The sequence below is a fragment of the Sceloporus occidentalis genome, unplaced genomic scaffold (genome assembly GCF_023333645.1).
Source record: "Sceloporus occidentalis isolate IW3139 unplaced genomic scaffold, rSceOcc1.0.p SCAF_4, whole genome shotgun sequence".
NCBI classification, from domain to species: Eukaryota; Metazoa; Chordata; class Lepidosauria; order Squamata; family Phrynosomatidae; genus Sceloporus; species Sceloporus occidentalis.
Window position 1 is genome coordinate 94642852 of NW_028316984.1, and position 26100 is coordinate 94668951.

The following is a 26100-nucleotide window of genomic DNA, read 5'->3' on the forward strand; positions in this document are numbered from 1 at the left end:
CTTTGTACGCATTTCAGTCTCAAGGAACAATGTTCATTTTATGTATCACTTAATCCATATGGGTCTTAACCTTTTGCAGATTCTCTCTATATGGCAAAAAGCTCAGAGGAGGGAGGACAAATGGCTGTGTGAAACCATTGCAAGTTTGTGGAGTCCCACAGGCTAATGTAGGTACACCCCCGCCAAAAAAAGCAATGCCTTTCCTAGTAGCAACTTGAATGCCTAGTTGTTATATCAGGTGTCACACAAGCTGGCCATGAACTGAAAGGGGAACCCTTCTTGTTCATTGCAGATGTGGAATAAACATCTAGATACCAGAGAAAGAAACTGGGCAAGTATGGATTGGAGAAACCAATAGTTTATTCCTAAAAACCTGGACAGGTGTAGAAGATATTGGAAATACATATAGTAAAGAGAGAAGAAATAAGATAACACTAAGTTGAGCCTCAACTTTCATGGGTTTACCTTTTGCATATTTTATTATTCATCAGTTTGCCATCAATAATTATTTTTGTTTATTTAGTTTTGCAGCCTAATTGTGGATTATGTGCATAGACTAGAAAATGTAAAGAAAACTGTAAAATGTTTAGTAAGTCATACATGCATAAAATAACACCAAGTCTCCCTTCTCCCCCTTCCAACCTTGGAACTTTGTCCATTGCTGTTCAGCCTACTGCAGCTGCTTTCCTCTTCTCCAGACACATCTAGGACTACAAGGCCTGGCATGTCCTACTATGGCAGGACAAAAGTAGCTCTTAGCATGGGTTCCTTAACCCATAGATATATAAATATAGGTTTGGCTGGGGGGGGGGGGGTGTCTACAGGTATTCGTGATTTTTCCTCTTTTACAGGGGACCCCTACCTCTTCAAATGTGTAAGGCTAACTGTAGTTCAGTTTCCAACCAAAGCTAACTCATGCAGTTCCCATCCTTCTTAATTTCAGACAGTCACAAATAGCTGCAATGTCTATATCTTCAGTTGATATGCCAACTGCGACCCTACCTGGGCCAAAGGGACCTTGAAACGGTGATACATGCTCTGGTAACCTCTCGTTTGGATTTCTGTAATGCGCTCTACATGGGGCAACCCTTGTACCAAACTCGGAAGCTTCAATTAGTACAAAACATGGCCGCCAGATTGGTCACCAGTCGTTCCAGGTTTGACCACATAACACCAATCTTAAAAGATCTTCACTGGCTGCCTATTCGCTTCCGAGCACAATACAAAGTGTTGGTAATTACCTATAAAGCCCTACATGGCTTGGGCCTGAGTTACTTGAAGGACCGCATCTCCCCATATAATCCACCCCGCACTCTCAGAACAACCGGGAAGAACTTGCTCGAAGTCCCTACTTCAAGATATGTTGCTACTTCTCAGAGGGCCTTTTCAGTAACGGCCCCCAAGCATTGGAATAGTCTTCCCAAGGAGCTCCGTCTCATTACTTCCCTTGAACTGTTTAAAAAGAGACTTAAAACCTTTCTCTTTAACCAAGCATTCCCCCATGTTCACTGAAGTTATGCTCGATCCCCTTTTCTCCCTCTCACTTACATATACCTATGAATTGGATTTTAATTGTATATTGTAATTAATGTAATGTGGTTTTAATTTTATGTTGTTTTAATAATTTTACTATGTACACCGCTTTGATCACTGCGGAAAAGCGGTATAGAAATAATAATAATAATAATAATAATAATAATAATAATAATAATATCAGACAGACAATCACAGACGAAGCATTTGCCTGGTTTAATCATCTGAAGGACTCTGCAGATTGTGTTGTATGAGTGCAGAAATGGGAAAGTGCTGTGCTTCTCACTGACATGTGAAACAGGCTTAAAGCAAAGGGAAGCTGATCCTCCTGGAGAGAGCTGGCTTAGAGTGAGAACAAAAATGAAAGTTTTGCTGTACTTCTGCCATGTCGCCCTCATGTTGGTCTTGGTCATTAACAGAGTCAGTGAAGCATCCTAAGAGCTAATCAGCTCCCTGCTTAGATCCTAAAAACCTTTAATTGGCACCTGCAAGGTCACAGACCAACTGATACATCTTTCTCTCTCCTTTCAAGTCATTTCAGACCCTTTCCTCCAGCACAAATGCTTCTAACCTAGAGAACAGCCTCTTTGGGGAAGTGGGGGGGGGGGACTTCAGATGAAGCAGGGATCTTCTCTTGAGGCCTGAGGTTTTTGCGGCAGATGGATGTGTCTTTTTAACATTATGCAAATGTCACTCCGTGATTCCTGTTTACTGCAGATTCCTGGAGCCTCTCTCCAGCCTAGCAGTTTGAGGCTTGGCTTGCTCTGTGATAATTGTATCTGCATTAAAGCAGTCAGCCCTGCTGCGCTCTTGTCCTTCCTGGTTTGGAGCTAGACAGCAATATGTGGGCTTCCTAGTGCAAAGAAGCGTAAAAGTGATATCAAATGCTGGCAGAGGTCAGGAGAAGAACGTGGTATTGTACCCAGTATTTAAGTAAACCCAGTATTTTTTTATTTCGGAGGCAGGGTACCCATGGCTTGCTCATGATATGAATTGCCGCTGTGTTTTCCTAACCAATATATGGACTGAATTACTACAGGCTCTTTCGAATGTATGTCATCAGTCACTGGTGTTTCCCTGGAAATCATCTTCTTAGGCAAACGTTTGTGACTGCAGAGATAATTTAGGAATCATGGCTGTATGTTAAGCTTTTGTTAGAATTACTCTTCTTACATGGTGTCTCTGTAGCATTTCATTAGAATGGGGGAAGACTTATAATGGCATTCTATCAATTTCCACCACAATCTGGATAGAGATCTTGTCATTATCCCTGGCTTTCGGTATTTAATTCAGTTACATGGGATAGCAATAATAAATACTGACAGGCATTTCATTTGAGAGTAGCAAAAATAAAGGCAGGTGAAATTTATTATCCTCGTGATGTTCTTGCAATTTAGCTGAGTCTGATTTCCCCTGTTCCCAGGTAGTACAATCCAGATTTGATAACTGTTACAGTTTTACCAAATATCTCATGTCACCAATGGGAATGTAAGTCATGGAGAAATCATTGACTTGTCAAAGGTCACAAAGAAAGCAGGCCAATTCTAGAATGAAAGCACTGTTTCTGACAGCTTTGCTATATAATCACTGGATGTGCTGGTTTGGAAATTGAATTTTTTTAGGACCTAACTTAGAGGGCCTGTGCTATGCAAGAAAGAGGCTTGAAATTTTAAAAGCGTTTGCCCAAATTAGTCTAAACCATATCAATGAAATAAAAATGGGTTACTTCCTTTTTCTCCAGCACATGTTTAAATAGCTAACAAAATAACTATATGGGGCTGTTGTTGAAGAGTACTTTGAAAAAAACAAGTAATACAAACTGTGGTGCCCAGGATATTGCCTGAGGTGCATTTACTAAAGCACATTCATACCAGTCCTGAAACAACATCAGTTCCTTCTTCTCTTTTTCTTTCCTTTCCTTTTTTTTGGGGGGTGGAGGGTGAGAAGCCCTTTTCAAGATGATGGGTCTTACCTAAGAAACTATAAGAGCAATGGGAGTGGGTGGGTAGGGTATCTTAAAGACATTTTATTCCTGTATTTTAAAGGCTCCCCTTGTTTGTTGTAATGTTTATAATTTATCTGCTTTTTCTTTTGGTGTTTTTAACATTATTTTTCTTTTATGTTTTATTGTAAATTATTATAACCATTCATCATCAACATCACTTTATTTATATTCCATCTTTCTCCCAGACTGGGACACAGAGTGGAGGAGCAATTCAAAGATGAATAATGAAATTTTCTGAGTGGAGTCCTGTAGCTTGTTCCAGGACTAGAAGAGGCTAGGTTGGGCTTTTCTTGCAGCACCATTTCAATTGTGGAACTTTCTCCCAAGGGAGTTACAGTTGGTTTCATCCCTGCTGAGCTACGGTGGATGGTTAAAATGGTTCTACTCCATCTGGACATTGTTGTGTATTTTTTTTTCCAAATTAAGGCCTGTTACAGACTGCCAAAATAAAGCTGCTTCGGGTCTCTTTGGAGGTATGCTGTTTAAATGATGCATGTGTCCTAAGAATCCAGAAGCTGCACCAAAGCTGCACTTTGGAATGGAGTGTGGCTTTGGCGTGACCTCCGGACTCTTAGGACCCATGCATCATTTAAATAGCATACCTCCAAAGAGACCCGAAGCAGCTTTATTTTGGCAGTCTGTAACAGGCCTAAGTCACTGAATACGTTTTAAAATAATGTTCTCTCAACAATTTTGGGGCATTGTGTTGGGAGAGCTGGGAGGAAGAAAATCAATAACAGAGTTGGAGAGGGTCTCATGGATCATCAAAGCCAACCCTCCTCAGTGCAGGATCTCCAGCTAGATCATCCCTGAAGGTAGCTGTCCAGACTCTTTTTTGAAGCAATCCAGAGAAGGAGAACCCACCACCTCTCAAGAAAATTAGTTCCATTGCCAAGGTTATCTTATTGTCAAGAAGTTCTTTCTAATATTCAATAGAAATCTACCCTCCTATAACTCCAAACGATTAAATCTGGTCTTACCTACTGGGGCAATACAGAGCAGGCCTGTCTCCTCCTCTCTGTGACAGTCCTTGAGATATTTAAAGAGAGCAGTCATGGCACTGCTCAGTCTTCACTGAGCTGAAAAGCTCAGTATTTTCATTCTCCTCATATCTCTTATCATCTTTGTTGCCCTTTTCTGAACTTGCTCCAACTTGCCTATATCCTTAAAATGAGTGGCCGAGAACTGAATGCAGTATTCCAGATGAGGCTTGACCAGGACAGAATATAGTGAAACTATTGCTTCCCTCAGCTTGGAAACTATGGTCCAAAACACACTTCAGAAATAATTCATTTCGAGACCGTTTTAACTGCCCTGGCTCAGTGCTAGGGAATCCTGGGAATTAGAGTTTATTGTGGCACCAGAACTCTCTGACAGAGAAGGCTAAATGTCTCAAAAAACTAAAGTTTTCAGAATTCCCTAGCACTGAGCCAGGGCAGTTAAAACAGTCTCAAACTGGATTATTTCTGCAGTGTTTTTTAGACCAGTGTGTATATTGTTGTTGTGTGTCCTTCAGTCATTTCTGACATATGGAAAACCTATGGTGAACCTATCATGGGGTTTTCTTTGCATGATTTGTTCAGAGGAGGTTTGCCATTGCCTTCTCCTGAGACTGAGAGAGTGTGACCCGCTCCAGGTCATCCAGTGGGTTTCAAGGCTGAGTGGGGATTTGAACCCTGGTCTCCAAAGTCATAGTCCACCACCATAGTCCGCCACTACACTAAAGAACTGGACATGCATAAGGAGAAGGCAGCACCCTCATGGGTAATGTCTACCCAAACCTATAAGGGGTTTAAAAGTCTGAAATAGTGGTTTAAATTAGGCCCATAAACAAACTAAAAGTAAGTGTAGATGGTAAAATAAAATGATCAACACTTCCAAAGCCAGTTAATAATTGTTTGACTCTGAGCCAGTTGCAGTTTCTAGACAATTTTAAAAGGTAGCCTCAAATGTATTGCATACCCTCCAACCGTCCTGATTTGGCAGACAGTCCTATTTAATCCTGTGTCATCCCACTTTTCCATCTGCTTTTAAAAATGACCTGGTTATTCTCTCTTTTCCCTTTTCTCCTTTTGTCCTCAGATTATTTCAGTTGCTGCAAACTAAGCTCAAAGTGCAAAAAGCAGTTTGCACTCAATTCACTCAACAGAGTGGAGAGGAGAGGAAGGGGCAGACTCTTGTCCTTCCCTCCACACTCAGGCAAAGTCAAAATGCTGCATTTTCTCCTATCTTCTGTGTTCTTCCACATTAATAATGTTTGAGCCTTGTTGTTGTGGTCGTTGTTGTTAGCTGCCCTCGAGTTGGTTCCAACTCATAGCGACCTTGTGGATAAGACATCTCCAAGAATTCCTGTCCTCCACTTCCTTGCCCATATCCTGCAAGCCCTTGCCCTCAACCTCCCTGATTTAGTTTGTCCATCTGGTTTGTGGTCTTCCTCTCTTTCTTCTACCCTCTAACTTTCCTAGCATTATTGTTTTTTCTAGTGATCTGTGCCTTCTCGTTATGTGGCCAAAGTACGATAGTCTCAACCTGATAATCTTTGCTTCTAAGGAGAGCCCTGGTCTGATCTGTTCAAGAACCCATTTGTTTGTCTTCTTGGCTGTCCATGGTATCCTAAGTACTCTTCTCCAGGACCACATTTCAAATGAGTTGATTTTTTTTCTGTCTGCTTCCTTCACTGTCCAGCTTTCACATCTGTACATGGTAACTGGGAACCCAATGGCCTGAATGATTCTGACTTTAGTGCTCAGTTGTATGTCTTTGCTCTTCAATATCTTTTTCAGTTCTTTCATAGTTGCCCTTCCCATTCCTAGTCTTCTTCTTATTTCTTGACTGCAGTCTCCATTCTGGTCAATGTTTGATTCTAGATATGAGAATTCTTTAACTATTTCAATTTCCTCATTGTCTAGATTGAACTTGTGTATTTCTTCTGTGGTCATTATTTTTGTTTTATGTTCAACATCAGAGCTGCCTTTGCCCTTTCATCTTTAACCTTCCTTATTAACTGTTCTAATTCATGAATGTCTTCTGCTAACATTATGGTGTTGTCCACATATCTTAGGTTGTTAATGTTGATTCCTCCTATCTACATTCCTTTTTTCTTATTGTAATTCTGCTTTTCTTATGATGTTTTCAGCATATACGTTAAACAAGTAGTTTTGCCTATTGGGAACCACTCTGTTTCCTCAAATTCTGTTCTGACTGTGGCCTCTTGGCACAGATTCCTTATCAGGATATCAGATGTAGTGGCTCCCCCATGTCTTTGAGTGCATAGCTTTTCATGATCTATAAAATCAAATTCTTTGCTGTAGTCTATAAAATACCACTTTAAATGCCCTGATATTTTTTTTAGAATTCTTTGGTGTACTCCATTAGCCAATGTGGTCCCTAGTGCCCTTTCCTTTTCCGAACCCTGCTTGCATTTCTGGAATTTCTCTCTCCATGTATGGTTGGAGTCTATGTTGCAGAATTTTCATCATTATTTTGCTTGCACATGAGATTAGTGCTATTGCCCTATAGTTGCTGCAGTCTTTGGTATCTCCATTTTTGTGGATTGGTATGTATATCAAGCGTTTTCAGTCTGTTGGCCACCACTTTGTTTTCCATATTTATTGGCATATTTCAGTTAAAGCTAAAGTTGCATCTGTCTGTAGGCACTGTAGCAGTTCAATTGGGATATCATTTGTTCCCAGTGATTTATTTTTCCCCATTTCCTTTATTGCAGATTCCACTTCATTTCTTAGAATTTGGGGTTCATCTTCATATGGCTCCTCATTCCAAATATCATTCATTTCCTCATCTTTTTTGTATAACTCTTCTGTGTATTGCCTCCAGTGTCTTTTTATTTCTTCTTGTTCCTGTATAATGTTCTTTTTTTCTTCATAGAGCATCCCTGCCCTCAGTTTGAATTTGGCTTTAATTTCTTGGATTTTTTTATAGAGGTGTTTCATTCTTTCCTTTTGGTTGTTTTCTTCTGTTTCTCTGCATTGGTCATTGTAATATTTCTCCTTATCCCTGTGTGTCAGATGTTGACAAAAAAAAAAAAAAAAAAAGAAAGAAAGAAAGAAAGAAAGAAGCCAAGATGCAATGTGAGAGAAGCGGTTTTCTCCATGCCTCTCCGCATGCTGTCATAGCATTTCTTCCTTCCAGACAGTCATAAAAGTATGCCTTTTGCTAAACAGCGTTTTTCAGCATAACAAAAGGCATGCTTTTATGATAATCTCCCTCATGAAAAGAACAGAAGTGCTTTGACAGCATGCAGAGAGGGAAGGAGACAGGCACTTTTCTCTTGCTGCGTCTTGGCTTTCTTTTCTCATGCAATATTATTTTGATATCTCACAAGATATTCCAATTTCTGCAAAAGTCACAGAAGTTGAGCAGTTTCCTACACCTCTTTGAATTATTTGTAGCTTCTAGAATTCAGATGCCTTTCTTGCCAGAGGATGTTGTTTTTGAATGCTCACTGTGTTTTGGGTGTTGCCACTGCAGCTGTTCATGATTTAAGAAAATGTATCATTCTGCTTTAAAAAGAGAAAAACACCTCCTTCCTCCCACCAGCACTCTCATATTAGCACAGATACATGAGTGTTCACTGGTGCTTTTCTGCAGTTTGTGAATTCTGGATGGCTGAACAGGCTGTCTGTTAGAGAGAAGGCCAGCCATTTTGGTCAGATTAAGCCCGAAGTGGGTATCTGTAGAAATGTTGATCAAATAACCCTAAGAGCTTTAAGCTTCTTCATAAAGCTTTAGAGATAAAAAGCCAGGATTGTACCTTTGAAACTGAAGCCAAAGGTAATTTTTAAAAGTAATTTAAAGTATGCCATTTCTCTCAGTTGCACCATATTGTTGGCAGTGACTGTTACAGGAATGGGAAATATAGAAGGACAAGTGCTGGAAGTACTTAGATGGCAGAGTGGTTGTGTTTCTGGCCATTTCTCTTCCAGCCATCCATGGCAAGATCTGCTGGGTTTAAAAAGCTTCCTTTAAAAAAAAGCCTTTAGCTGGGCATATGCAGATGAGATGCCAACAGGACATCATTGGTACACTGGGTTAGATCTGTCACATAATGTACTGGGTTAGCCTACCTGCATAATATAGCAGGATTATTGGTAGTTTCACCAACATGTCCAGTTCTGTCAAGGCTGCAAGCCTGTCAGGATCTGGCTCTGCTTTTGGGAATAACTCTTCCTTTGTATCATTGGCTGAAGGAAGATCTTACCCATTTTTACAAAAGACTGAAGACCTTCCTCTTTGATTTACTGGATTAAACTACTGAGTGTGCCTAAAGTTGCTGAGATGAGTAGTGACTGACAGGGTGGTGAGGATTTTATCTTTAATATATTACTGTGTTGTGTTTTATTGTTTCATTCTTGATTATATATGTCTGATATTTTGCCCTTTGGTGAAAACGGCATTAGAAATAAATGTCACTATTAAGACTAAAGACCTTATAAAACTAAAAATCCCAGGATTCCATAGGATGGAGCCACAGCACTTAAAGTGGTGTCAAACTTCATTTGATATATCCTTTGTCTCTGCATGGCCTTATGTAATTTTTAATGGTTCACTTGCCCTGCTTGCAGTGAGTAGTTCCAGGTCACTCGTGTAATTCAAGCTGTTGTTCAGCTATCTCTTTTAAGTTCTGTTATGGTGCATCTAACTGTCTTCAGAGCCCCAGTTGAGTTTTCATACTACTTGCTTCCCATGAGCAAATTGCTTGTTATATCCTTTTCTCCCAAGCGTGTGTGTTGAATGGTCTTGTAAATTGGTTCTTAATTACATCTCTCTACATAAAAGGGTAGTGTTAATCAAATATAATCCCCATCAAGAATTCAGAAGTGGAAAAACTTAGATGGTTCTGCAGAATTAACTGAGCATTCCTTACTAGGATAATGCTCTCTGACACTTGTAGGATCAAGCTCACACTATTTTTCATTGTCTGAACAAGACATTTTCCCCTGCAGATTGTATTTGTAACATTGACTGCTTTGTTTTTAAATATTAAATTTCTAGTTTCTCTTATAAAAAAGAGAATCATGAAAACAGGGTTAAATATTGTTAGAAAAATAATTATTGTTTTGGTTATCTGTGGTTAAAATCAGTTTAGCAGCAGCAACACAGCAACAAGCGTGTACTCCACGGGTATTTGGTAAAAAATCTACTGGATCTGAGCTTCTGGTAAATAAACAGGATACATTGGTAGGTAAAAAGAAACTTACTTTATTGCTGCATCGAGGTTCTACAAAAATAACTAACCAGTAGAGAAAACTATACTTGGTAGAAGAGTCCATAGAGCTGACTCTCATGTGTGGAAATAAGAAGAAAAAAACATCTTAAGTAGCACAACCTGATTTCTGCTTCCATGCTTAGTGGGAGCAGAGAGAGAAAGAGACTGAACAAAGAGCAGTAAAGTTTATTGACCCCCAGAAAGGGAGGGGTATAGGAAGTGACCACTTCTAACAGTCACACTGACCAAATGACCATAGAGCTATGCATCGGTGTTCCTGTCTGGAAGACATTACCCCTTCTCAAGGAAACATAGAGCTACACATAAGCATTGATGCTAATACTCCAACAAATATAACCTAAAAATTCAGAATCCAGATGTTAGATGTAAATAGGTTGTATAGTGTCTTGATCTTTTAAAAGGTCTTACCTTTCTCCTCTACAGTAGATGAAAGAAGGATACTTGCTGTTGATTTGGGATTGATGCTTGAAAAAAGGTTAATGTAACTTCTGTTAATTGAAAAAAAGTGTTGATCCTAACATTTTTCAGCAAATGAAAATTTGCTTTATCTTTTTCTCCCTTACTATAGGAAGTAAATCAGAAAATACTGTAACTGCTGGCTTTGTTTGGTGTAACTCAGGGTATGAATTGCTGCTTTTGTGTGCCCATTCATCTTAAGGCTTTTGGACAGTAACTAACAAGTGCCCTGACAGAGTGCTAAGCATCACATCACTCACTGAGGTTGGACATATTGCTACAGCCAACAGCAGCAGGGATTTTTCAAAAGCCATGTATCTTCAATGTGCCAAGGGCCTTCCAGAAAAAAAAAATCTTGACCGTGAATGCTTCACTAGCCATTCTTCTCTACAATATTTAGTAGTTGGGGAGTCCTGCTGCCAGAAATTGTTGTTGCTTTTTAAATTTTGGGATGATGTTTGATTCCGTTGTAGAAAAAAGAAATGCACGACTGCCAAAGAAATACATACACACACAAACATCAGTATGTCAGATTTATGTATAGTGGTGCATGTTTAGCCATATAAGTGTGGCAGACTGTGTGAACGGGGCTTCCTTATATAAATATTTTCACACAAAAGCCCTTGTATTCTTTAAAACATCTGCTCATAGTATTGGGAGGGAACATTCCTCAATCCTGCTGTGTGGAGACAATTTATACAACAAAGCCATATGTAAATAAGCTCTGATATTTCTCCTTCACTGTCACCACAATCTGTCTTTCGATTGGTGTCTTTCTTTCTTTTTCTTTCTTTCTCTTTCTTTCTCTCTCTTTCGCTCTTCCCCTCTGCCCTTCCTTGCTGATTTTGTCCACATAGCTCTTCCCATTAGAACTAGTATGATGTATTGGTTATCAGCCTGGGTTTGTATGTGAGAAATTCAGGTTTGAAGTTTGCTAGGTAGCCTTGGGCAAGTCATTGTCTCTTTGCCTGACCTTGTTCATTGACTTACTGCAAAGATAAAATGAGATAATATCATGAACACTACTACAGATGGAGTATAAATGTGGCAAATAAGTACTCTGAGACATTATAACACAACTATAGACCCTTTTGTTACATTCCACCAGCTACCAGCTCTAATTACACTGGATTGTGTGTAGAGGAGGGGTTTTCTAGATGGATATATTAGATGTATTCAAGAATGAGATAAGACCTGTGGTTTGGCACTAAAGTCGAGTTCAGTACTAGAGAAAGCAGAACACAACATTGATAATGTTTCTTTACATCATCAACAATTATTGAAGTAATAACACCTACTTTCAGAGGAGAGTTATGTCATATGGCAACTGAAATATCTCTCATATCTGGATCCATGACTTGAGTTTCACCTGTGTGGACTTGTTGAGCATGCTAGGGAAGTTTAACATCAACAACTTTTTAGGATATAGGCCCAAAGATGGGCAAAAAGCGTTGGCTTCAGGCCACTTTGGGGGCAGGGACTGCAGATGATGCACTCCCCAAAAGTGGCCAGAAGCCACATGGAGAGCACACCAAGCACATGTCAGCCTGGAAAAGCTGGCCCAAAAAGGAGCAGCAATGAGCCACTCCTTCCAGTGGCTGGGTTTGGAACCACGGCAGTGGCTCGTTTTCAGAACAGGCCATCTGGTCACTGTGGTCCCACGCTGATCGCAGCCCATAGAAATGTGTTTCACAACACTGTGGTCTGAATAATAAGGCAAGGGCATGAGCTTAATTTGATTTAAGACTTAGTTAATAAGGGTCAACTCTAAACATATATAATATATAGGACATAGTATAACCTGTTCCTAAAAATGTACTTTAGCTGGAATCAGTGCTGGTAAATAGTGCAACCAGTGGTCACTGTTACTGTAATCAATATACAGTAATTCCTAACAATCTTGACAAAGGAAGGGAAGATTGTTTTGGCCAGGTAAACTTTCCAACTGGTCCTCTTTAACTATTAAGATAGTATGTAACTGGATTGTCCATAGGTTTGCTTGATTCTTTCCAGTTCCATGACAATTGCTTTCACAATGGAGTCTAAGAAAACATACTGAGATACAAGAACTGGTTAGCAGCAGCATGAGTTCCTTGTAAATTTGGCTCAAAGTTGGGTTCTTCTGATGCTGTTATCATTCTGATATTTTTGGAAGTCAAGTGCTAAGTACTTTGGGTTTCCTTCTCAGTTCACTAGGCAATGTGATCAGAGCATTAGTAGCTTGTCATGGCATAAACTCATGTGATCTTTATTCATCTACAGTTGCTCTTGTTATGATAACGGAATGAAAGAGATATTTGTTGATGTCATAGATTCAGAATTAATTATGGCTCCTGATTCTACAGTGAAGATGGCTTGAAGGTGGTCATGGGTGCTGTCTCTAGATTACCAAATTGTGAATATGTTCTTAGCCCATTAGAGAAGTTGTGGGGTGGTATTGTAAATTCAGTCTTCTAGGACACGTTTCTTTCTTTGCTGGAAACCCTCCAGACATCCAGCAACTGACAGACCACTGCTTTGAGCCTAGGAGTCTTGTGGAAAATGGCACAATTTACTCTATATACTTGCAGCACTTATGTTACAGATAAAAGCAATTGTCTTTGCAAAAATGACAAGGGATTTTTTTTTCATATGTTCTTTCTCTCCTCCTCTGATGAATTGGACTGTAATCTGATAATGTTCATGACATTATAAATGTGTTGGGCAAGACTCTTTGGGGTATGATAAACCACATGACTACTCCTCTATAATTTTTTTTAAAAAATGTAATATTATACATATTTGATTGAATGTTAACTTCATTATTAACAACTGATAAATATCATTAGTATTATTGTTGAGTTCTGGATATTGAATCTGATTTGTTTTCTACATAATTACTAGAACAGAGGAAAATCAATGGAACTTAGGGGGCAGGATATGAGGTGGGGATAAGATGAAGAACTGTGTACAGTGCATTTTAATGTAGTCTTAAAGACAGATTCTAATAATTTCTTGTATTTTTCTTTTTTCTTCTAGGTGGAGCGGGAAATAGCCATCCTGAAGTTGATAGAACACCCTCATGTTTTAAAGCTACACGACGTTTATGAAAATAAAAAATATTTGTAGGTATTATTCATTGTCATAGGGAGTGGGGAAGAAATAGTTTTAAGGAAAATACACTATACATCTCTTAACATGGGAAATAAGCCATCACTTTTCAAAAGTACCTGATAGCCCATCGTAGCTTCATTCAATTTCTAGAACACAATGACTAATCAATTAGTGAAATTCTTATTCCACCAGAATCCTTTTCAATTTGAATTTGATTAGGTTTTCTATATTAAAAATTATTTTGAATTTGATTTCCCATATTAAAAAAATAATTAAAATTCTGTAGTTAGGTGAAATATTTCAAGTTTTGCATTCAAAAAGGGTGACATCTTGTTCTCCATTTGCTGACTTTGGCCCTTTGGAGACCGGCCTTAAAGGCCAGGTTGGAGGCAGAGTCAGGGCATAGCGTCCATATAGAAAGGAAAGGACAGATTGGGGCCGCAGTTGGAAAGGCCAGATAGGGGCTGTGGTGTGCAGATGCCACTGCCCTGATATGGCTGTAAATGGGCAGCTGGAGGCCACTCCTTCGTGTCTGTCTGCACAGCCCCTTTGGGGCTTTGGGGAATGTAGATCAGAATTTGGAAACATTTTCTTTTTTTAAAAAAGAAGAAAAACTAAAACACCTGGATTTCCTAGGCCAAAATGTTCAGTAATCTAGATGAGGAATGAGTTTCTTCTAGTTCATTAACCCCCCCCCCCCAAAAAAAGAAAGAGATTAAATTTTGCAAGGCATATTAATTTTAACACAACTATGTGCTGTGCAGAACAGTGATTATTGTAGAAAAGAACAGGGCAAACACAGAATACAGCTAAGTATTTCTAGCTCTATTGCAAGCAAAGGAGTATGTCTGTTTTAAATTAAACCTTTGTTGAAGGTAACCTTTTTAATGCCACATTGCCGTAAGGGTATAATTGCTGAACCAAGGAGGGAGGTTAGATGTATGTAATAATCCCACATAGACTATGCAACAGGAGCAATGAATTCTTATCTGATGAGACTGTTTCAACACTTCAAGGCTTCATTTTAGTAGAAGCAGTTGTAATTGCTCCTGATGTGATAAATTGTTTCCAGTAGTGAACTTTGGCTGCTAGAAATGTCAGTCTTTCTCAATATGTTCACATGCACAGTTGCATGTAACTGCTGGTGGGTAGCCAATACGAGTGGCTGATAGGAATGGAGTAGTTGTTCCATTTTGTGTCGTTACTGGGCAATATGAAAACATTAGTTTCTCTTCCTGCAAGAAACTCTTATTCTGGAGATGAACTAAAGATACTTCAAGATAAAGGATTGCAACTGCTCAAAAGGCATGGTGCATCAATTCCATCTTTTCCTCAATATTTTTTTCTTGGAAGGAAAAAAATGGAAGAACGGGTAGAGAAACACACGAGGGTCACAAATGGTAGTTAATGTCATCCAGATGCTTCCCCTTCCCCCAATAAAATTGCATGCTTAGAGGAAGTGTGCTTGCATGGTAAAAGCTTCCTTTGGAAACACCCTGGAAATATAATTTCTGTCCTTCCCAACTGGCCTTGAAGATCAATGAAAGTATATTATCTCTGTATGATTGCCACCTAGTTACCTTTGAAACAGAGCTGATTATTTTGTTATGCTATTCAACTTTATGCATTTGCAAATCTTATATGAATGAATATAAGTAACTGACCTTTGGCAAAGTTTTAAAAGTTTAGAAAAGGAAAAAAAAATACTATCGTTTGCAAAAACTGAAGGCACAAACAATTACAACCTAAAATGCTATTTCTTACCTTTGTGTCTTGCCTTTCCTGCTAGCTGGCCAGAAAAGAATTTTATAACATGTTGCTGTGTGTGCCTGCTCAGATATAACTCCTGCTAAATTCTACCTTACACATTTATAGTAGCTTAACTCCACTTTAAATGTCATGGGTGCCATCCTTCAGAATCTTGGGATCTGAGAGTTACTGCAGTAATTAGAATTCTCGGCCACAAAGTTCTAGTTTTCTCTCCTGAACTATGGTAATATTGTTCACTACCAGTACTAAGTACGTCACCATACTACAAATCCCTGGATTCCATAGAATGACGCCATGGCCATTAAAGTGGAATCAAATTTCTATAAGCATGTAGTTTTGGGTATACGTTTACATGCTTCCACATAGAACACTGCTAATATGAGCAAAAATATATTGTGCCACTATTCCATATTCCTATCCTTAATAATAGCTTACTTTTTTTCTGGAAAGTCACACTAGCTATGACACAAAATACAACTGCTGAAGGAGGTTCTGCTTTGCAGAAGCTAATGCCAGAATAAATCTGTTGATTTTAAGATGTTACAGTACTATTTAATGTTATACAGAATTACTCCTTTGTAGAATTAAGCTGCAACACCAGTAGTCATTCAGACTTCTCTGAGTCAAAATGTCTCATATTGATTGTCTTGTGTAGGGGAGAAAGTTCATGTGTGATCTGCCCTATTTATTATGTGCTGCAATGGTCTTACTCAGTTCGAGAAAAAGTCAAAGTGAGAAAACAGACCAAGAAATAAAATCCATTATCAAATTATTTTTGAAAGTAGGCTTTAAGCAAGCTGTCAATAACATTTGAAAACAGTAGACACGGATTCTGAATTTTAATCATGACAATTCCTTAGGATTACTTAAAACTAAAGATTTCATCAATGTTGATACAAACCTCAGTTGATCTATCAAGATGAGGTTAATTAAATATATCTCAGAGTGATATAATCAAAAATTTTCAGTTGAACCATGTGTGTGTAGGTGCCTTCAAGTTACTTGTTGACTCATAGTAACTCCTTGAATTTCATGGCGTTTTCCTAAGCAAGGAATACTCTGGTGGTCTTGCCAGTTCTTTCCTCTGAAATATAGCCTACAGGACCTGGTTGACAGTCTCCTATCTGAGTATTATTTGGGGCTGATCCTGCTTAGCTTCCAAGATCAGATAGGATCTGGTGCCTTTAGATGGTGTCAGATGAAGGATAATTGTTGTCAAAAAATTAAAGTTAGCTGTTTTGATTAATGGTGATAATTTAAAGAAAATTAAACAGGCTTTGTGCTAATGTCATTGCTCATTTTTAAAACAAGGTGCTAAGATTGGCAATATAGAAAGCTAATCAATCAATAGATTGGGGTTGGAGAATATGAGGGAGCATGTGTGTGAAGAGATGAAAGGATTCATGTAAATAATCTAGCAGTATGCAGATTTCGGGAAGGAGAGATGCTGATGTTAGGAAAAATGAAACACAATTTTCCCTCTCTCCTCCCCAAACCCTTACAAATTAGTCTCAGGTTACTGCATCACCTTTCCATCAAACTTTACATTGTCTTGATAGCAGTGCTGGTGGCATGCTTTCTTAGGCATATTATGAATTATGGTTGATATTTCAGATGCCAGAGACTAATCACAGTGCAGCACTGGGGAATATTTCCTCGATAAATGTTAATTTCACAAATCATGTTTGACTTTCAGTTTATTATTTAATTTGTGACAAGGGGCTTTGGTTGAGTAGATTCCTAATTAGTCATGAATCAAATTCTTTTTCCACAGTTTTATTTAATGCTGAAAATGCATTTGGGGGAGGGGGAGTTAAAAATTTAGTTGCCAAGCTAAGCCAATGTGATAGTCGTTCGGCTACATTGTGGTTGGTTGGTTCCTTCCTTCCTTCCTTCCTTCCTTCATTATCTAGAGACTGTTTTGGTTACCAGATAATTTATATGTGTAGTAGAAGTAATCATTGAGTGTACTGGATATGAGGGGAGAATCTCAAGTTAATTTTTTCTCTATAAAAACAAACCAATAAAGGAAATAAAGAGTGAAGCACCATCTAAATGTGGAAATCTAGCCTGGTAGGAAGAAGGATTTAGCCTGGTCCTCTTTGGGATAAACTAGTTTTCTGTTGGCAAATGACTTTTTAATGGGAGAATATACAAACAATGAGGTGCCCTACTTACAGCTGTGTGTGCGCACGTGCACATACACACAGTCCCCCAGCCCCACAAGACAATCAGAAAACTTGATTGTGTTGTATACGTTGGGTCTAGGTGTCATGATTTCCAGTGCTTTTCCTGTATGGATGCAAATTTGCAGATGAATTCCTTAAACTATAGCAAATAAGCAATGTTCTAAACTTGTTGGGAGTCCCACATCATAGCACTGGGTACTTTTTGTGGGATGCCATTCCAAGGAAAAGCAAGGCTTCATAATATGCTATGGAGGCATCTGCAAAGAAAGGAAATACAGGCAGGCATCCCATTGGTGTCTTCTTCATATGTACATTCCCTTATGCATGCAGCTATACTTTTTGCATTGATGAGTAATGTCTGTATTCAGTTGAACTCCACAAGAGTGGAGTTATCTATGTGGTGCCACTACATGTCGTTGCATGCAGTGCTATTCATGTTGATTGCATAATGGTGTATTGCACTTCATTGTGCAAAGCACACTGGTTTATGCAGTGTCACAAGTTTGTAATGAGGTGGTGTAATGTAACTGGTGCATCCCTTCATGATTGTAAGTTTACACTACATCTCCTTAGTGCAGGAGGTACGTAAATCAGGAGACACACAAAATCTCAGTTCTCACATTACAAGTGTAGTGTGTTGGCTGTTCAGTGGGGGTGTGGTGAGAAAGACACACTGCAACAATGCTGTGTCTGTGCAGGAAATGCATCATGATAAGGATCATATGTAATGGCACCATGCCAGCACTAATATGGGATTATTTTGTGGGATCCCCCCAGAAGAATGCATCCTGGGTACAGATATGAAATGAAATGAAATTATTAGTATGGCAAATAGCCAGCAGAATAAAACATTGCATTATGTTTACATACATACATTACATACTATTAAAACTGCAACAGTAATAATGGAAGAAGTATGGAGAATCATTAACAAAATGCTTAACAGTATTACTTTTCCTCACATCTGTGACAATTTATGGCTGCTACACAAAAACTAGCAACTTTAGCTGTAACCTGAACATTTAGGTGTGACAAGAGATACTCTAAATAAAACATGTCTTAAACTATATGATACAGATCTTACAACTCAGGCATATGTATTTCTACTGAATTGACTGGGCTAATGCACACAACTAACCTGCTTGTGTGGTGGATTTTCCCCCTTCTCTTTGAACAGTTTCCTTGCTTATGCCAATTATGTTCATATGATAACCATATATAAGCCATTTTGCACACTGTGGATTTACTCATTGAGTTTGACAGTCTTGTGTGAAAAACTGCTGCATCTGCTCATGACAGTTGAACAGGACACTCCCTTTAGGGGTCACTATATTGTGTAACACATGCAACTTTCCCTACTTCTGAAAACAAAAGGTTTATAAGATGATAAGGCTGATTGTGGATCAAATTGCTTCAGGCAGTGTCACTAATAAACAGACAAAAGAAGACTGCAAATTAAAAGTCACAAATATTTTTGGATTGCTAGTGGTGCCCCAATAATTGGCCAATGGAGCAAATGAAATTTGTTTCTCTGAAAATTGGCTCATGAAGAGCATTCTGGAGCATTTGACTTGTTCCTCCTGCACCAGACATCCTTCTGACTGGATTCTACTGAGCACTACATGCCCTATATGAATTTTTGGTGCTATTTGGGCATGCACGACTACACACTATAAATAACAGGCAAAGTAGCATTCAAAAAGCCTTTCGTCCTCAATAAATCAGAGGATGAAGTGTTTCAACAGCATTAAAACGCACCTCTTTAACACCATCCTAAATATGCCTAGCAACCCTGGGGGGGGACTTCTAATAAGCAGTAGGTGGTTAAAAATGGGGCCTTATTTAAAAAAAAAAAAAAAAAAGTCAGAGGCATGCATAGATTCATTTTCTGCCAGGGGGAAGAGGGGGGACATTTTTTAAATGAAGTCTTGGCTTAGTACCAAATTAGGGTTTAAAAATTCATGCCCGCCATAAGAATTTATATAGCTCTTGAATAATTTATATGCTGCACCAATAACAAGGAGTTTAATATCTAATAGAGATTATTTAATCAATAGAAACTGGCACAGAAAAAAAAAGTCAACAAAGAATTGTAACATGTCAGTCTAGGCTGGGTACTTTTTAACTTCATGCTATGTAACAAAAAGACTATCCCCCCCCCCCCCCGCCGCCTCCACCAGTAGATATGGATGTAGAAAGGTTTTGTTTTCCTGTGCCTTTCTTCTCTAATACCCTTTCATTCTGAACTGTGAAGATCACTGGTTGTGAAATATAGTTTCCTTCCTAATCACAGCCTGAATCCATTGAAAGGACAGCTTCATTTCCAAATATATTGAGAATCCTTAGGAAGGGGGGGGGGGGCTCTATAATATGACTAGCAGATCTGTGACATGGGGCTTCTGGGAGCAGGTTCCGAACCCATATGGACATAGACAGGCATGAGCAGTTGAATTCTATTGTATTTTGTTCTGTTTTTTCACTTACCATATTTATATGCTTCCCAGTAATGTATTTACTTTGGTTCATCTAAAGACTTTAAACTTACCCTGTTTTCCAGATGAAGACTTACATATAGTTTATAATCTTTCATGTGCTCACATGTGTGAGAGCAGTAATGAAACATGACAAAAAAATATTTTCCTTCCTGAAGAAACTCAAATGTTTTCCAAATGCCTAAATATAGTGCCTGCAATGCTTGGTATCTTGTTCCAGTGAAGGGTGTAGAGAAATAAACAAAGCAGATAATATAGGTTACATCTGATTACTTCTTAAATGTATGCTAATACAGTATGATTGAGTCTGGCTGGCTCTGTTTTATTCTGTGGTTGTTGTAGCTCCACAGCTGAATTTTTTTTCATTGCTATTGAAAGAATACATTGACTGCATGTATGGGCAGTTGTGCATGAATGAACGGTTCAACTCAACCTTTAATAATAATAATAATAATAATAATAATAATAATAATAGTATTTATTTGTATACCGCCCTCTGGCAAACCAATCTGGGCGGTTAACAACAGTAAAATATAAAATATGACAATTAAAAACACTTTATCCCTCCCCCCCCTTAAGACAGTATTAAACAGTATAACATATTAAAACACAATATCAATGCATAAAAACAACAATTAAAAACTAAACTAAAAACCCTGATATCCCTCTGTTGATCCTCAACCATCACTAAGATGGGGCCACGGGAGGAATGAGGGAATCAGGGAACCTGGGCCGGGGTGGTTAATCTGGAAAGGCCTGCCGGAAGAGATCCGTCTTGACCGCTTTTTTAAAGCTGTCTAATGATGTTATCTGACGGATCTCATCTGGCAGGTCGTTCCAGAGTTTGGGGGCGACAGCAGAGAATGCCCTCTGGGAGGTCGCCGCAAGCCTAGATTTTAGAGGCTGTAGTAAGTTCCTCCCAGAGGACCAGAGAGCGCGGGGAGGATTGTACGGGAGGAGGCGGTCCCTAAGATAGCTTGGACCCAAGCCATTTAGGGCTTTAAAGGTGATAACCAACACCTTGTACTGGGCCCGGAAGCTGATAGGCAGCCAGTGGAGGGACCTCAAAACCGGAGTAATGTGGTCCCTCCTAGATGTTCCTGAGACAAGCCTGGCTGCCATATTTTGAACCAGCTGTAATTTCCGAGTCAAGCACAGAGGTAGCCCCATGTAGAGCGCATTACAGAAGTCAAGGCGTGAGGTTACCAGCGCGTGCACAACCGTCTCAAGATCCCTTACTTCCAGAAAAGGGCGCAGCTGGCGTATCAGCCGAAGCTGATAACAGGCACTCCTGACCGTCGCATTTACCTTAGTACTTTAGTGCATAATGCCCCCTCAGGTTTAGGCAAATAGCCCTGTCTCAGAAAAGGTGGCATAGTTGAGTGATGTGGACTCTCAGCATAACTTATTTTCTGTTCCTGCATTTTCAGTCAGCAATATTTGCCTATGCAAAACTGATATGGGTTATATTGCAGTCCTCTCTTAAGTGTCTCTGCTGAACACAGTGACACTGAGTTCCAAATAAACACGTTTCAAGTTGTTTCTGACTTATGGCAACCCTATCACAGGATTTTCTTGGCAAGATTTGTTCAGAGGGGTTTGCCATTGCCTTTCTCTGAGGCTGAGAGTGTGTGACCAGCCAAGGTCACCCAGTATGTTTCCATGGCTGGGCACAGATTTGAACCCTGGTCTCTCAGAATATTAGTCCAACATTCAAAACACCACACCATGCTGTCTCTCACAAATAAAAATATGTCCTTCAACATTTCTCAGATGTTGGACAGTGGTCCAGGACAGTGGTCCAGATGGCAAAGTGAGGAAGAATACACAAACTAGGAGTAGCTGCTGCAGTTCAGTTAAGTTCCTCTTTTTTATGGTCATAGACCAGCACAGGTAAAAAGGGGATACAGAATAAAACATATTTGCTGGCTGAAGAAAGGAAAGCCTGGGGGGGGGGGGGGGCAGATGGTGGGAGCACCTACTGAGAAGGCCTGTGGTGCTGGTGGGACCAAGAGAAAGCCTTCCCCCAAAGATCTTAATGTTCTAGCTGGTTCATATGGGGAGCTGTGGTTCTTCATGTAACTTAGAGTCTAGACCTAAGCATACAGGGCTTTACAGGCCATGACCAGCACTTTGAATTGTGTTCAGAAAGGAAGTGATAGTTAGTGAAGCTGTTTTAACAAGGGAGTTATATGCTCCACATAACTGGCCCCATCACTGTTCTGAACCTGCTGAGGTTTTTGAAGAGTTTCCAAAGTTATTAGGAGCTAATCAGCAACAGTGGATAATCTAAAGTGTGTGTGTGTGTAGCCTCAGTGAGCTCTTCTACATTCATATTGGTAAATTTATAGTTTGAATTATATATTATATTCCCTTTCCAAAGCTGGATCGAGTTGGACTTGTGTGCTCCTACTACAAGAGGGTATAGTAGGACTCGAGTATTAAAGTAAGGGTGCTTAATCAAAGCCATTTGGTACCGGCAGTCTTAAAAGTAATTGAGTGAATGCAAAGAACTAGTTTTTGCTTATGTCTCTGGGGCACAAGTAATTTAGCACCAGAATATTTGGGATATTGCATCACTCAGATAGCCTCCTTTGTGTATCAACACTTTTGTAGCTTGAGCTTTGCTTAACAAACAACTCTACTGCTCTCCTTGTGCTGTCAGAGCTGTTAGCACAGGATGTATTGCCTCCCTGTTCCCCTTACATCCCTTGACAAGATAGAAGTGCCAATCTTCTAAAAACGTCTTTCTCCATTTGTTTCTCTTATTGTTTCTGATATTTCTGGGCAGTATACAAAAATAAATAACTCAGTGAATTATTTATGTCCCTCAGTTTGCTTTATTTTTCACCCAAGATGTTAGCAAGGTGTGCTGAGGCGTTTTAACAGCAGCAGTGTTGATGGAAATAAATACATTACTGTGTTGGGTTTGTAATTTTCTCAACATGTGCATTTGAAATTTAAGTAAAGGAGGGTGTGCTTGTTTGCACGTCTTTATAAGGTGGCATTCTGTCTAAATTTGTATTGCAATGCATACAGCTTTGTCCCATCCTTTCTAAAATACCAGAAAGAATGAAGTATTCTTCTACAACATGAAAAATGTGTTATCCGAACCCCAATTAGAACGATTGTGGACATACCATTTGATTTACCAGATGTCATTTGGAAATTTAACTGTAATTTCATCCCTACAGATTTCCATGGCAAAAATAAAATGCCCAACTCAATTCAGATCTTTTTCCCACTGTGGAGACTAGAGAGGAAAGAGGTTGTATTTGAAGATTGTCTGCTCACCCCTGTGTGGTATGCCCCCATGGATAGGAATGACAGCAGGGATAACATGCAGGAGTGAACCTGTCATAAGGCTGAATAAGTCAACTGTCTCAGGCAGCAGGCGCTGAGAGGCAGAGAATACTCTTATGTGCAACACTGTCTACTGGCATCCGCTAAGCTAAACGTTGTTGTTGCTGTTGTTATTGTTGGGTGCCTTCAAGTTCTTTCTGATTTATGCTGACTCTGTCATGGTGTTTTCTGGGGCTGAGAGCGTATGACTTGTTGAAGGTCACCCAAAGAGTTTCCATGACCAAGTGGCGAATCAAACTTTGGTCTCCAGAATCATAATCCAACACTCAAACCACTATACAACAATGTCTGTCAGCTGGCTCTTAGCTAATCTAAGCCAAACTAAACTATGGAGTTTATCACACAGGGGAAAATGGGAAGTTTAAACGGGGATTATTCTGTGAAAATTGCACAACTAGTATTAAAGCGCAATTAAGATTTTCACACACAGTGGTCATTAACCTAGGAATAACCCAAGACTAACCAATAAACAGCAACAAATCATTCACGGGATTTTCCCGTGAATGATTTGTTGCTGTTTATTGCCTGTTTATTCCCAGGTTAATGGTGCTTTAATTGCTTTTGATTGCTGCGACGTGTGAAAACCTTAGTCACAAATGCATGCAATTTCACGATTTTAATGGTATATTCCCAAGATAATGGTACTTTAATAATGACATCATGTGAACATCTTAATCTCAAATGCATGATTTTTATGAAATAAACCCCGTTTACACTTCCAATTGTCCCTGTGTGATAAACTCCTAAACTAAACTAAATTAATCTAAACTTAATTCATCTAAGCTCTTCCTCTCAGATAGAGCAAACAATGCTGTCACATTTTCAGTCTTAATGTAAAATTAGCCAGCCAGCATGATTGTCTTTTCTGGAATACGTAGAGGTGCCATACTGTTCTTCACCTCATGTAGCAAAATGTTTTGCCCTATCCTTGATACTTGGGAAATATTTAGCACTTCCGTTAGAGTTATTGCTGTGTATATGTCTTATTTTAACTTAAATATACTAGCTTGGCATAGCTTTAGATAACAAAATTTGTGTCTGTGATTTAACTGATTTTTTTTATTACAAAGCTTTGAACACTTCATATTAAGTAACACATTAAAAGTAAAAGGAAATTGTGTTTCAACAAAGGAAATATACTGGCTGAACTGAAGCAATGTTCCAGCGAGTGTTAGAAAGCCTGATTGCAGAGATAAATGGTCACAGTGTTAAATATGCTTTTTAAATAAATGGAGACACTATTAAAAATGTTTCATAGTTTGATGTTTTCCAAGAGATAGTTCTAAAAATGAGCTAATCATATAGAGGTGGATAATATTTTAGGTGAGGGGCCTTACCTCAGTGGTAGAATGAATGTTTTATATTTGTAAGTTCTTAGATTCATTCCTTGCCATCTCCTGTCAGAAGCTGGAGGAGATCTTGAGGAGCTGGTGAAAGACCTGACAAGATTATACTAGAGAGACCAGTAATTTAATTCAGTATAAAACAGCATAAGTGTTGAGTAATATTTCTTGCAAATGTGGTTTTGCAACAGGAAACTTCATGAAGTAATGGGATGTCATTGCATGTGGAGTTTAAATGTCCAGCAGTAGTCATAGCAGCTATATTATTTTTGGAAACGATATCCAGATTGTTTTCCATTGTCTTTTTAGGATGAATTTCTTTACAAGTGTTGGATGTCAGTTAATACAGCACTGGAAGCACTGAAGCTACCAGATTGTATATTTTTAAAAAACCAGTATTTCAAAAGATCTAAGAAATCCAGCAATTCTCTTGTTAAGAGTTCCCCATTTATAAAGGTGCAAGTGCACCAGTTCTCAAAGTTTGTCTTGTTAGCTTTTATGAACCAGGGATGGAAGTCTTAAAGTATTTCATTCTCATATGTGAAGATGAATAATTTCTGGAGTTTTCTGCCTCCTGTGGGGGGAAATGAATTTTTCTGTGAATTTCTCTTTTTTTCTCTCTCTCTCTGTGAAGTTCTCACTGGATATGTACACATTCCAAAATGTTTCAGCAAATTATTCTGCAATGAAGGACACACTGATTTTTTTTTGAACAAAAGTAGTCTTTCTAGAGGGGGGGAAATGTGGGAGGGCACAAAGTGCACGCATTTCTAAAACCAGTGGAGGTTTTTTTTACAGAAGAAATCCCACCATTTTGTAGAAGAAACATGATTTTGAAGGGAAAAAAAGATTTCTAGAAACATAGTTGGCTTTATTCCCCATCAAAACATTTTTTGTATAATAAACTTTCCATCACAACTGTGCAGATATCTTTCTGTTTCAAATACATGCTTGCTCTGATATAAACAAATACCTATTTCCTTTCTCGTTTAGATATTTGGTGCTAGAACATGTATCTGGTGGAGAACTTTTTGATTATCTTGTAAAGAAAGGAAGATTAACGCCAAAAGAAGCCAGGAAGTTTTTTCGACAGATAATTTCTGCTTTAGACTTCTGTCATAGTCATTCAATCTGGTAAGTACAATTTAAAGCATATATGCAAGTGAGACCAACAATCTAGCTTGGCAACGTATACTCCTTATCCGCTAACAGAAATGCTCCTCCTGTTCAGTGAGCTAGACAGCCCTCTGGTGCTATCAACTGAAATTCTCAAAAAGATAGCCATGTTCGACTTTTTTTTTCCAGTGTCCTATTTCACTCTGACTTTACCCTCACAACCTTGTAACTCTAATATACCTGTGGCTGTACTTCCAGCTCTATCAAGTCCATTTGAAGAAATGGATTGATAGCCATGAAAGCTCATGCTAAAATCAGCCAGTTGGAGGATTCAGAGATGTTGCTGGATTTCATTCTCCATCTTTTTCTACATTTTATTAGATGAAAGGGAATTACATAGGACAAGTCCCTCCTATGGACTTTTTCCTTTTCCACTTTTTTCTAGGAGTTCTAGAGGCCACTGACCAGTCAGTCTTCATAAGGCTTTTTTGTG

The 26100-nt window shown here is 38.9% G+C and overlaps 1 protein-coding gene across 20 annotated transcripts in view; it reads left to right on the top strand.

The window, feature by feature from the left end:
- Nucleotides 1-26100, top strand: part of BRSK2 (BR serine/threonine kinase 2) — a 535565-nt gene that overhangs the window by 380666 nt on the left and 128799 nt on the right. For all 20 annotated transcript variants that reach the window (XM_089520942.1, XM_089520948.1, XM_089520947.1 and 17 more), the window contains exons 3-4: nucleotides 13260-13345; nucleotides 25485-25625. In XM_089520942.1, coding sequence (XP_089377068.1) covers nucleotides 13260-13345; nucleotides 25485-25625 — 227 coding nt within the window. The remainder of the gene's footprint in view (nucleotides 1-13259; nucleotides 13346-25484; nucleotides 25626-26100) is intronic.